General features: G+C 32.9%; 1 protein-coding gene across 6 annotated transcripts in view; it reads right to left on the reverse strand.

Moving 5' to 3' along the window:
• Positions 1–13,236, reverse strand: part of VPS13B (vacuolar protein sorting 13 homolog B) — a 750,734-nt gene that overhangs the window by 423,729 nt on the left and 313,769 nt on the right. For 5 of the 6 annotated variants that reach the window (XM_028108562.1, XM_028108579.1, XM_028108553.1 and 2 more), the window contains one exon: positions 8,219–8,366. In XM_028108562.1, coding sequence (XP_027964363.1) covers positions 8,219–8,366 — 148 coding nt within the window. The remainder of the gene's footprint in view (positions 1–8,218; positions 8,367–13,236) is intronic. The other variant, XM_028108546.1, reaches the window with a different exon arrangement.

Raw genomic sequence — 13,236 nt, forward strand, 5'->3', positions numbered from 1 at the left:
CTCCCTCTCTCAAATAAAATCTTTAAAAATAAAAAAACACTTAAAAAAAGAACTAAACCTTTAAGTTTCTGTAACACAGTATTAAAATTTTTAAAAATGACACAGTATTAGTCTCACTGAAATATTGCTATATCAAAAAACTATCAGAATAGAAACATTTAAATGTTAATAAAATTTTAAAATTATCTTGCATGCTTTATAGTATATTACTATAGTGATACACATATTTAATGCATAAATCAATAAATGGTATACTATAGATGCTTGCTCAAGGATTTTTACTGATAGGAATGCACTTAGAAAAAAGGTAGGAGGCTACCAAAGATTAACTATTTTCAAATAGTTTGTGTTCTCTGTATTTGTTTTAATTCATTCTCTTACTGTTTAGTAATACTTTTAACAAAATATGGGCCTGCCTCAGATGTGTTCAAGGAATCCAAAAACAGTGGTTTTGTGGGGCTTTTTTTCATTTGTTTTGATCTAGGCTTGGATTAGGACATTTAAAAGAGGAAGGAGTGAGGTAGCAGGGACAGTAGTCGAAATAAAATAATCCCAACAGAATGTAGAATTTAAAACTAATTTCTCAGCATTAAAAGAATTTACCTTCTAAAGCCATCTCCAGTGATAAAATTCAGTAGAGTCTATATTCCACTTTCAAAGTAAAAATCAGAATAAAACTTGAACATATTAAAAGAAACCAAACCTAAATAAATGTTCTGTTTTACAGTCCTAGAGTAATAACAAATGAGCCAAGGAAATAGGAAAACATTTTTTTCCACTTAAATATGAAATAATTACTCATCTAATTTTCAGGATTCAAAGTTCCAAGAGGAAAAGACATTATGTGTATGCTATAGACATACTTAAAAATAAAAATCAATAAACCTAGTTTGCTTAACAAACTCAACAGGTTCTTGGACTTAATGAGCAAACACTAATTAAAAGACATTCTGCCAGACACACCAGAAGACACACTAAAGAAGTATAAATTACATTTCTCTATGAACTGATCATTTACTTGAGGAGTCCTCATATGAAAACTAGCAATGCAAGAAATTCAGCTATGTAGTAGTGCCAAGTGAGCAGTGTAATTACCAGGTATGTCTATAAAAGAATATCATCAAATGATGAATGGATATTTTATGAAACATTTAAAAAAACAAAATGTCAAAAACACTCTATAACTACAAAAATCTAGACTACTATGGCTGATATTACACACCATCAAATGGCACCTGTTGAAATTCTTTAGAAAGATAAGCTTAGAAATGAACTTAGACATAATTTGAATTGCAAAGATTATGTTAAGTTCTGCAGACTCTTAATATTTTTCCTCATAAATTCTAGGTTTAGAAATAAAAATAATTGTTCTTACAAAGTACAAACAGGAAATAGCAATTTAGTAAATGTGTATTTTCCTTTAAGTTCTCTGATTACTTTCTGGATGGTATTTCCAAGTTTCTCTAATTTTTGGTGTACTTCATTAGATATACTTCATTTTATTTTAAACCTTTTTCTATTCCAAAAGGGAAAAATATACTTTAAACCCCACTTTATCCCTGAGAGAATAAAATCAATTGCATATTATGCAATTTTTCCAATGCTTTAACATTTGTCAATGAAACTGGATATCTAATTAATCACAAAGGAATGGAATTTTATGCTAAACTACATGATTAAAGTAAGCAACTTCTAATATACATAAGTCCACAAAAAATTTATTTCTTGTACATTAATACTAATTCCACCCTATAACTAGGAACATACCTATTCAACATTCTAATTTAATCAAATTAAGGATGATTTAAACATTTTAAATGAAAAACTACATTGGTGTGAAACATTTTACTTATAATGTACAATTCTTAAAACTTGACTCCAAAATACATCAGTGCCTTCAGGAGCAACTATTACTAGCAAAAATTGGAAATCTCGCAACCTCAAACCGTCCTACAATTTATACTGCCTGTAGATAAAATGATTTTTTTTCAAGACTTGACAGAATTTCAAACTTGGAGTGACATAAATGGATACAAAAAAAAATGAAGGTAAAGTTTAAAGTCTTGTTTTCTTAGAAGGAACAGATTCCTTGTATATGCAAAACAGGGTCTTAACTTTGAAAAACTTATATATTTCCTCATCTCTTACATTCTCTGAAACAGGGCAAAGAAAATAATACTTATCCTATATAACTCGTGTGTGGAAAGAAAATTAACTAAATTGATGTATACGTACTCTTCTTAACTCTGTCTCAGAGGAAGAGGCAATTTTCCTATTAAGTCCTACATCTGTTTATAAGATCTTATATTTTGCTTCATTTGTGATCTCACTATAAATTATCCCCAATGTTCCTGTATCTCCAATTCTTCCTTCTCTCCTCTTTATCTCTCTATAGACATACCCAAGTGTCTGTATAGTGAAATTTCTGGAAAGAGTGGTATACACAGTGGCTGTTTCAGTTCCCATTCATTTCCTAACAACTAAAGCTCCTCTGGCCAATTTCTGCCTCATTGTTCTTGATGAATCTATAGCATCCTAGGCAGTTACCCACCCTCATCATGAAGTGCTTTTCAATTATGTCATATATATCATATATATACATGTATATATACATATGTATACACTTACGTTGCCTAATTCTCAGAAGGATGCTTCTCAATCTTTCCACTAGCTCATTCTCCTTACTCTTTAAAGAAAAAGTTGCTCAGAATTTAATTTTGGGCTTTCTTCTCATTTTGCTTCTCATATGGTTTCCCTGGGAGATAATGCACTCTGTGGCTTTGACTGTGTAAGATCCCTATGGTAATGACTCCTAAGCCTCTACCCTCATTGTGAAAAACCTAAGCAACATCTCAGACATGACAACACTTTTACCAGCTTTGTCTTCTGATATTTTCACTTAAAGGAAAATATTTTCTACTTTCCCCCCCAAACTCCAGCTTATGACAGTCTATTTTAAGTTACTACAGCAGAGTAAATAACCTGTAATATCTAAGTAATCTGTAATGAGCTAAATAACCTGTATATCTACTCTCCTCTTTTTTTCTTAGTTAGAAACCAAACCTTTTGGTCACACAACCTTTGGGCCTTAAAAAGTACTACATTCCTGAGATCTATACAGCTCTGGATATGATCACATATGATCAAATAAACATGACTAGTTTCTGGCCAAGAGTACATAAGCAAAAGTGAACAGTACTTCTGTATACTTTTCAAAGAGGTAAGGTGTTGTCTTCTTGTTACTCATTCTGCTCACTGAAATGCAGACATGATAAACAGTTGAAGCATCCACTGAGGACCATTCATCAAGCATGGTAATAGAGGCCACTCATAGTGGATTAAGAAAGTACCTGACCTTGGAGAGCCATATGACCTTGGGGTGTCTACCTGTACGCTTTCACCTGAGACAAAACTCAATCTTATTAAACCACTGTTATTTAGAGATTTCTGATATTTTCAGCCAAAATTAACTCAATCTTAATCATTACAACTACATTATTGAACTACTGCTTAATTTAAAAATACTATATTTTGAAATGAGATCAGAAAAAATCTAATTAGAGATATTTTACCTAATAACTGAAGTTCATTGTCAAAAAAAAAGATTCTTCAAAAAAAATCTGAAACCTTTATCTGTAATATAAACAAAGTGTTTTTTCAATTTCATGATTTTCCATATTTAATTTTCTTTGAGAAAATAAGATAGAATTTCCATATGCCTGAGAAGAAATGTAAGCATCTGAAACATCATAAATTTTTTTATTTTTTAAAATGCATCACTGATTCTGGGATATATTTAAACATACATATTAGGGAAGAAAAACTGTATCAGCAGTAGTGTTTCATTTCTGAGTTGAGTGTCATCCAGGAACTTAACTGCAACACTGAAGTGACAACCGATTAAAGAGTGGCAGAACCTTCCATGCTAATTGCAGAGGTTTAGGTGTTTCCCACTATACCCTTGTAGTTAGCTCTAATGTAAAATTCTTCACTATTTTACTTCCATGGGACTGGACTGAAAACTTAGAACCATTCCTCGACAAAAAGGAATACTCTGAAGTTGGCTGGTTATATACTGGGTATATAGAGGGAAAATAGGAGATGACTCAATTTGCACAGATCTGACTTTTATGGCTGGTTATATACCATTAAGAAATGAAAGAAGGCAACTATTAATTACAGGATGACTATCATAATCTGGAACTTTATTTCTGTGTGTGTCTGAATCTCCTATAGGTGCATTAACACATTGAGGAAATATGTTAACTAAGGTCATCAGGATGCTATTTACTTTTCAAGTGTTATTTTCCATAATTTGCTAAATAGCAAAGCACCTCGTATAGCATCAGAAAAAACTGTGCCAAATGGAACCTGAAGAACAGAGTTAAACAATAATCAAATTGAGAAAGATTTTTTAAAAAGGATTAAATAGTTTAACCAATTATTCTTCCTTGATAAACCAAGGAGCAATGTAAATATATTCATATTGAAAGATTTATTTTTTTTAGCAATTCAACACTTCCATACACCTGGTACTCATCACAAGTGCCCTCTGTAATCCCCATCACCTAATTCCACTGACTGATGAAGAGGATGATATACATACACACAATGGAATATTACTCAGCCATAAAAAAGAATGAAATTTGCCATTTGCAACAACATGGATGGAAGTAGAGAGGATTATGCTAAGCAAAATAAGTCAGTCAGAGGAAGACAAATACCGTATGATTTCACTCATATGTGAAATTTAAGAAACAAAGCAAATAAGCAAAAAAACCAAACCAAAACAAACACACAAAAAACCCCAAGAAACAGGCTCTTAACTACAGAGAACAAACTGATGGTTACCAGAGGGGAGGCAGGTGGTGGGATGGGTGAAATACATTATCTGGAACTTTAAAAACAAGCCTCACTAAAAATTTTTTTCACTAAATATTTTTTAACCTTGGATAAGTTGCTTGACCTCTTTATGAATCAATCTCCATAATTATAAAGCAAAGGGGTTAGACTGGATAATTTATTCCAAGATACATATATAACTCCATATGATTTTTCTAAAGATATCTGCATGGCTCCCTCCTTTACCAGCTTCAAGTATCTGTTCAAACTTTCAGTGAGACCCTACTCAGGCTACCCAAATTAATTATCATCCCACAGTCTACTAACATTCTGTACACTTTTTTTCCATTTATACTCTTTGTGCTTCATTTTGGCAGGTTTCTATTGCTAGGTCTTCAAGGTTGATTTCTTCTTCTGCAATGTCTACTCAAGTGTTAATTCATCCAGTCAGTTTCTCCCTTCCCATACATTTTTCAACTCTAGAGTAGGGCTTGGTTCTGTATTATATCTTCTATTTCCGTCTGAAATGTACTCATATTTCCTTAAATACCTTACCACAGTTATAATTACCCATTTGAATGTACAAGTATTTAATACACCTGCTAACTCTATCATCTATGCCATTTTTTAGTTCATTTCTATTGGCTTATTTTTCTTCTGGTCATAGATTCCTACTTCTCTGCATCTCTATTGGTTTTTGATTGAATGCCTGACATTGTGCTTTTAAGTTGTTACATGTCTGGATCTTCTTACCTTCCTCTTAATAGTGTTGGGCTTCATTTTGCCAGCACTTAACTTACTCACTGTTTTTGTTGCTTCAGAGGCTTTTTAAAATTTGCTTAAGATGAGTCTAAGGGAGCCTTTACATTTTCAATAGTTTAGATCCACTACAGAGGCATGGCTTTTCTATGCCTCTCCTGAAGGTCCTGAATAATTATCGGGATTGTATACTATAACAATAGGAACCTGAATGCCTTCCAGCCCTGTGAGAGCTCTGGGAATCATTCAGATCATGGTTCCTAGGTCATCCTTTGCCCAACTGTGCAGAGTCTCGTCCTATGCATGCATGGCTTACTACTTAGCAAATACTCAATGAGAACACTATTCCTGATTGCTGGAGCTCTTCTGCTACACAGTGTTCTCTCTCTAGAATTTTATCCCATGATCTGCAGTCCTCTCCACCTCCTACTACTTCAGTCACTCTACCTCCCTAAACTTCAATTCAGCAAGACAGCTGAGCTCAGCTTAATATATTGCACCCTGTTCTGTGATCTGGAATGTGCCTTTAGCCAGAAAGCAGGGCAATCCTAAGGCTCAACTGCTTTGTTTCCTTTCTATGATGAATCACAGTCCTGTATTGCCTATTGTCGAATGTCTAGAAGCTTTTTTTCTCCCATATATTTGGACAAGTTTCTTAGTTATTTATAGCAGGAATATAAATCTAGTCCCTGATATACCATCATGCTCAGAAGCTAAAGTTCCATACTTTAAAATTGTGGCATTATCTACTAAAATTTACATCATTAATTATCATACCTTAATTTATTATTATCTTGGTAGTAGTCAAGAAGTCAAATTAAAAGGCCTTCTATTATTTTAACCATGTACTTACAGTGCTTTGGACTTGAGAAGTAATACATAAACATGTAAGATAAAAATAGCTGGTATTTTTTAAGGAACTACCATTTATGGAGCATCCTGCTTTTAAAAGTTTTCATCTCCATTACAGACATTTTCATCAAGAGCTCCAAATTAATTTTCATAACATTTCCAGAACATAGGGTAAACAGATGTCAGAGCTTTTAAGGGTTTCCCTATTTTCAAAAATACGTTCTCTAGAAGATTACTTAGAATTCTGTGATAATATATTATCTTCATGTGAGACATGCTTTTATTCTGGCGTGGCCTGCCCTATGTGCCTATATCACTGAAATAGTGTTGTTCTGCTGTCAACACATTTCCAACCATCAAACATATGTTCTCCCTGTAGCCAGCTATTTAACATTGGTTAATTGTGATTGGAAGAGGAAAATGTCTGCTTCTTGTTGAATAATCACCAAGCAAAATCAAGGCCAGTGCAGTATCACCAAGCTTTGGCCTTCATGTGCCAAAAATACTACATAATTGTTGGGAATGACTTAAGACCAAGACTGGAACTTAGGCTGAAAGTATGAAAACTCATTTTAATAAGAATTCAGGCATAAATTAACACTGACAGTTCTTCACTGTAAAATTCAGTTAAAAAATTTAAATGTGCATTCCATAAAAATGTGAGTATATTTAAGACTAACTGAACTATACAATTTAAAGGTTAACAGAGTAATACTAAAAAAACAAACAAGATGTGTAAAAGGTTATGAATGCATTACCAAATTCATTACAGTTTATGATGCAATTAAATAATGAGTACAACAGTGGTAACTTCATTTAGAAGTAGATACAAAGGACTCATAAAACATTTTTTAAATTAAAACTGAAACAGGAAGTGTACTCTAATTAAAAATAGAACTGAAATTTTTGAAATTTAATCTTAAGAAAATGATTAGCACAGAGCATTCTCAAGAGAGCACTAACACCAAGGTTTCCAGAGAAGTAAAAATAATGAGCATTCAAGAAGGAAGATACACAAATCATAAAGAATAAATGTCTATGATCATAATTTCTATATAGCTGTGTCATGCAATTTCCTTTAAATCTAAGCATTTTCTCTCACCTATATTTATCCTTAACAATTATTTTAAATCAATTATCAAGTGTGATTTAAAGAACACAACTAAATAGTAAGAAGGAGGTCAGAATATGTGGTTAATATGAATACAAGATTAAATTTACTTTTATCAAATGACTCTTTAGTAGACATTTTATTTATCAAGAGGTGATAATTATATGGGGCGCCTGGGTGGCTCAGTCTGTTAGGCGTCTGACTCTTTATTTCGGCTCAGGTCATGATCTCAGGGTCATGAGAATCAGTCCTCCATCGGGGCTCCTCTGTGCTGGGCATGGAGCCTGCTTAAGATTGTCTCTTTCCCTCTCCTTCTGTCCCTCCCCCCCTACAAAAAAAGGTGATATTTATAAACCTTTATATAAATTAACAGTTCAGGAGATCTAAAGTATAAAATTTAGCATAGTATCTAAAGGAAATAATACCTAATTCTGTATTAAAAACTCAATACTTAAGTTACAGATCAGCTTCCTATGTTACAAAAATTGGTATTTCCTGGGTTACTGCTAATGCTCTAAGATAATAAAGTCCTTTGTCTCCATTCCAGGAGTCTCGTGTCTTTGGCTGGCATGCGTGATAGTGTGGCCCAGATAACTTGATAACTTAGTAGAGTTAGGGTAAAATCATAGACCCTTTAGAATTCTTGACACATACCTGTTACTGTTTTTGTTTTGATAGGGCTACTGGCATATTCAGAGGCCTGATACGACTGCTGCTTTGCCAGGGGTGCACTTCCAACAGACATCTCATCCTCTTTCCTTCTGCTAATTGGCATGACAAGAGGAACAGCTACGACAGGCTGCTGGAGAGAGGCGAATGAAACACTCAATTATTTACTGTTTCTTAGGCAGTGAAGGCTAAACATGGCAACACTGAGGAAAATCCTTCTTAAGTGGTGAAGTTAAAATATCAATCAGTCAATCTGTACCTCTCTCAGTTCTTCCCTCTCTCTGTCTGTCTTATACACACAAATTCACACAGGGACACTTAGTTTCAGTGTGAAATTACAATTCTGGGTGAAAACTAAGACAGCAGGGAAATAAATGGAATTTAAAATAAATTTCAGAAAGAAGCATAAAGATAATATGGTAAGGGCAAATCAAAACTACAATTAGCTTTGAAAATTATAACTACTAGAAAATAAAGTTATCCTTATCAAATGATATTTTAGGGACATACTTCTATAAAGTGATTAATTACATGTTACAGTTCAACTTAGTAAGGAATTGCTGAAAGTCTCTATATTTTGTATGACAAAGTGATGTACACAGCATATTTAGAAAGCATAGAAAAGTATCCATAGTTAGAGAAAGCTGGAAAACATTATGATCCTATATTGAATGCATGAGTGCTGAATTGGACAATAAAGCAGCTGTTTCATCTTTATTCACTGAAATAAAGTCTGATGTTACTGCTGATGACGCCCAAAACAATCTTGTCAGATTTTTGGCAAAAAAGAAAAAAAAGTATTTTTTAAGTTTGCTGCAGGATCAAAGATCAATGTTGAACTGGGTGGAAAACAATCATCAAATGTTGGGTTTTAGCCACAAATTGAGAAGGAAATTGCAGCCTGGGCAACAACAGCTGATAACTGTAATACAGCTGCATCAGATGGTAACTCTGGAGGGGCTGGTCGAGTGGCAATGGAGTCTAACGTTACTCTCAACAGCACAACCATCACATTTTTAAAGATCCACCTTTAAGCCTCACTCAACCTTTATTACTTATTTAATATTAATTAGATTATAAAATATTCCAATTAGAACATAGGTACATTATCTAATTATGTAACATAATCAATCAAGTTATGAGATAGAGAGGAAAAAGGCAAATTATTTTAAAGTTCCTACTTAAGCTGAGTAAAAGGACAAGAAAGCTGATAATGAGAAAATGGAAAGATTAAATATATTTGTGGGAAACATCACAATGTATAGTACCTGCTTTCCTATTAAGAATTTAGTAAAACTGATAATATTTATACAAATCTGAATAGGAAATAGTATTTTAAGACCTAGATGAGAAATGTTCAACATATTGTTAAGTTTTGGTGCATTTAAAATTCCTCAACTATAAAATATCAAAGTGGAGATGTCTACTTATGTTCTAGCATTTAGTGATTCCATAATCCCTTGAATTTCTTGCCCATCACTTATAAACCTGGAATATGACTAAGTACTCCAAAAAATTACAACTATGTTCAGATTCAAATTAATGTATTAGAGAAAAATTATGTTCTGCACAGTGTGATATTTAATTCAAGCAAAATAGCTGAAAGATGAGATTCATGAAAGCCATAATATTGGTAATACCCCAAAACAAACAAAAAAATCCTTCCTTTTGGTGTCTGAAACTGGGTGCATTTTCACAAAGGCATTCTTTAAAGATTCGTTAAAAGCCCAAACAAAACCCTTCCTAACAAGACATCAGGCTCTGATAGGTCTTCTACAGAACTGTATTCCAAATACCTACAACGGTGTCCGAAAGACTCTCCATAAATATTTGCTGAATGATTGCTAATATAGATACTACATGTCAGGCATGAAAAGATACTGGATATAGAGTAAGATGATTCGATTTCTTCCATTTTTTTGGAAACATGGCTATTCCAGTCAAAAATATAAAAATAAACAATATTTATTTTTAGCAACCTTCCATTTTTCTACTAATATTCTTCTACCTTCTGGTACTAGATAGTCCCTCAAATATCAGTTGTGTGCTAGCCCCAGATTTCTCCTATCCTTGATGCATCAATATCCCATGAGCTCAAAATGCCTAAAAGCTTTTTTTGCTCTTCCTATAAAATTCTCCCTCTTTAATTTAATAAATGTAAAAGTATAGGACATTATAAAGAAAAAAACAACATCCACATTCTCATTACATCCAACAGTTATTGGCTATTTACATTTTTATATTTCCTTTTTTTTTTTTTTAGAGACCAATGAAATATTACAGATAAGGCTAAAAATCCCTCTAACTGCTAACCACCTGCCCATTCCTCCCAGAATCAATCCCTATTATGATACTGATATAACTCTTGAAATTCATGTTTTACAATTTACAGCTATCTTTACTTACACACACTCACACACACCATTTATTTCACCATTTATTTATTTATTTCTAAGGGTGGTTTTGGGAAAATATACATAAATGTTCTCATATTGCATATATCCTTGGAAATTGGCTTTTTGCATTAGATACAATATGAGACATCCATCCATGAGATTAAGAAATCTCATATAATTTCTACTTAATTATATCATGTGAATATGTCATGCTTTATTTATCCACTTCCTTACAGTCATTCAAGTTGTCTCCAATTTCACATGACTGCAATAAATACTGCAATAAGAGGCTTATCCATGATTCTTCAGGGTCCTATGAGTATATCTGTTAAGAGCATATCTTTATCATAAAGTGGGATTTGGAGGTTAGAGGCTAGGCTCATTTTCAATTTTACTGGATACTGCCAATTCATCAATTTTCACTCATACCAGTAGTATGAGTTTATCCATTTTCTATATTTTCACCCCTACTGAATATTGGCATTTTTTCCCCAATAGAGTTTTAAAAGTGAAGATGAGTAGTCATGAGTTGATAATTATTAAAGCTGGGTGATATGGTCATGGGGATTAATTATACTACTCTCTCAATTACCCATGTTAAAAAAAAAGTAAGAATAAAAGAGTAGGTTAAGGATATGTTTAAAAGTATATTTTTGAGATATGATGAACCATAGTAAAATAGTAATACTGTGAAGTGAGGGTGAAAATGTAAATTCTAACCAATTCTGGAAGGTAAGTCACAAAATAACAAAGGCCTTAAAATACGCTAAATACATGCCTTTAACAAATTTTTTAAAGATTTTATTTATTTATTTATTTATTTATTTATTTATTTGAGAGAGAGAGAGAAAAAGAAAGCATGAGCGATGGGGAGAGGCAGAGGGAGAAGTAGACTCCCAGCTAAGCATGGAGCCCAATGTGGGGCTTGATCTCAGGAACCCAAGATCATGACCTGAGCCAAAGGCAGACATTCAACTCACTAAGCCACCCAGGCCCCCCGATACATGCCTTTAACTATTAATTACACTTTCAAAAATATATTCTAAAAAACTCAAAGATTTAGCTATGAAGATATTTATCCCAATATTATTTGTAACTCTGCATGAGTAGGATTATGGGTATTTATTACTTTTACTTTAAATAAAACTATCATTTTTGAACTTAGAAAAACATATTTTTAAATATATATTTACATTTAATTTTAAACAGTTATAAAATAATAAAAATAAAATTAAATATCAAAATCTTTAAAGGTATCAATCAAATTAATCAATCTACTTAAGATGCTAGAACAACAACAAAAAAGATGCTGGAATATTATTTGACCTTCAGAGATATCTCTACTGTACTGGACATAACTGCATCATTTATAAAATAACCAATGAGAATTTACAATACTACGGGATATTATTCAGCCATAAAAAAAAAAAAAAGGAAGTCTTCTCATTTGTGACAACATTGATGGACCTAATAAGACAACTCGGCTAAGTGAAGTAAGTCAGAGAAAGAAAAATGCCATATGATTTCACTTATATGTGGTATATTAAAAAAAAAAGACAAACTCATGGGGGCAGTGGAGGTGAATGGGGTCAAAAGGTACAAACTTCCACTTAAAAAACAAGTAAGTCATGAGATGTAATGCACAGCAATATGACTACAGTTAATAGTACCATATTGTACATTTAAAAGTTGCTAAGAGAGCTCTTAAAAGTTCTCATCACAAGGAAAAAATTTGCAACTGTCTGTAGTGATGGATGTTAACTACTTATTGTGGTGATAATTTCACAATATACACAAATATCAAATCATTATGTTGTACATCTGACAACTGACATGTCAATTACTACTCAATTAAAAGAACTTACACCTAAAATATTTCTCAAATGCTCCCTGGAATTAGTGTCATTGACTATTACGATGGATTTTTATGCAATTGCTGGTAAAGCAGACACTGGAGAGACTAGTTTAGGTGGTCCTATTTTTTTAATGGCCTATTTTCCCTCAGAGTGCCTAGATGTTCATTCTGAGTATCTGATGCACAAGAACTGTTTAGTAAATGTTCGCTTTCATTTTTATTATCTCTGTATTTCCTCATCTTTAGTTTTATTCAACATTCTGTTACAGTAAACTTCCTAAAATTCAAATCTCTTTATATCAGGCTCCTATAGTTCTTTACCCTTCAGGATGAAGTCACAAACATTCTGTATTACAAAAAAAATCTTTTATGAATTGGCTTCCAATTCCTACCAGCCTCTATAAGAACAATTGGCTCTAGTCTGGAAACATTGAAGGTCCCTTTCTTACCAAGTTAATGCTTTTTTTTTTTCTCTGCTCACAGAGTTCAGTCTAAAGCAAACTTCCCGGTCTGGTTTACTCCTGTGATGCTCAGCTCAACTGTCTTAATTTCTCCTTTTAACAACCTCACCTGCCTGTGAGAACTATTCTTCTTTATCTTTTTCCACATAATCCTGTGTGGATCTAACATAGCAATTTCTAAAAATGGCATTACTATATTCCTTCATATCCTTAAATACAGTAAGTACCTCTAGAGGGAGGGATATGCTAAAAATGAACTTTTATTTCTGTAGCCCCAGTATCTAGCACAGT

Source organism: Eumetopias jubatus, unplaced genomic scaffold (genome assembly GCF_037043125.1).
Source record: "Eumetopias jubatus isolate StellerSeaLion01/CBP00866 unplaced genomic scaffold, mEumJub1_p1.0 scaffold_4, whole genome shotgun sequence".
In the NCBI taxonomy this organism is placed as follows: Eukaryota; Metazoa; Chordata; class Mammalia; order Carnivora; family Otariidae; genus Eumetopias; species Eumetopias jubatus.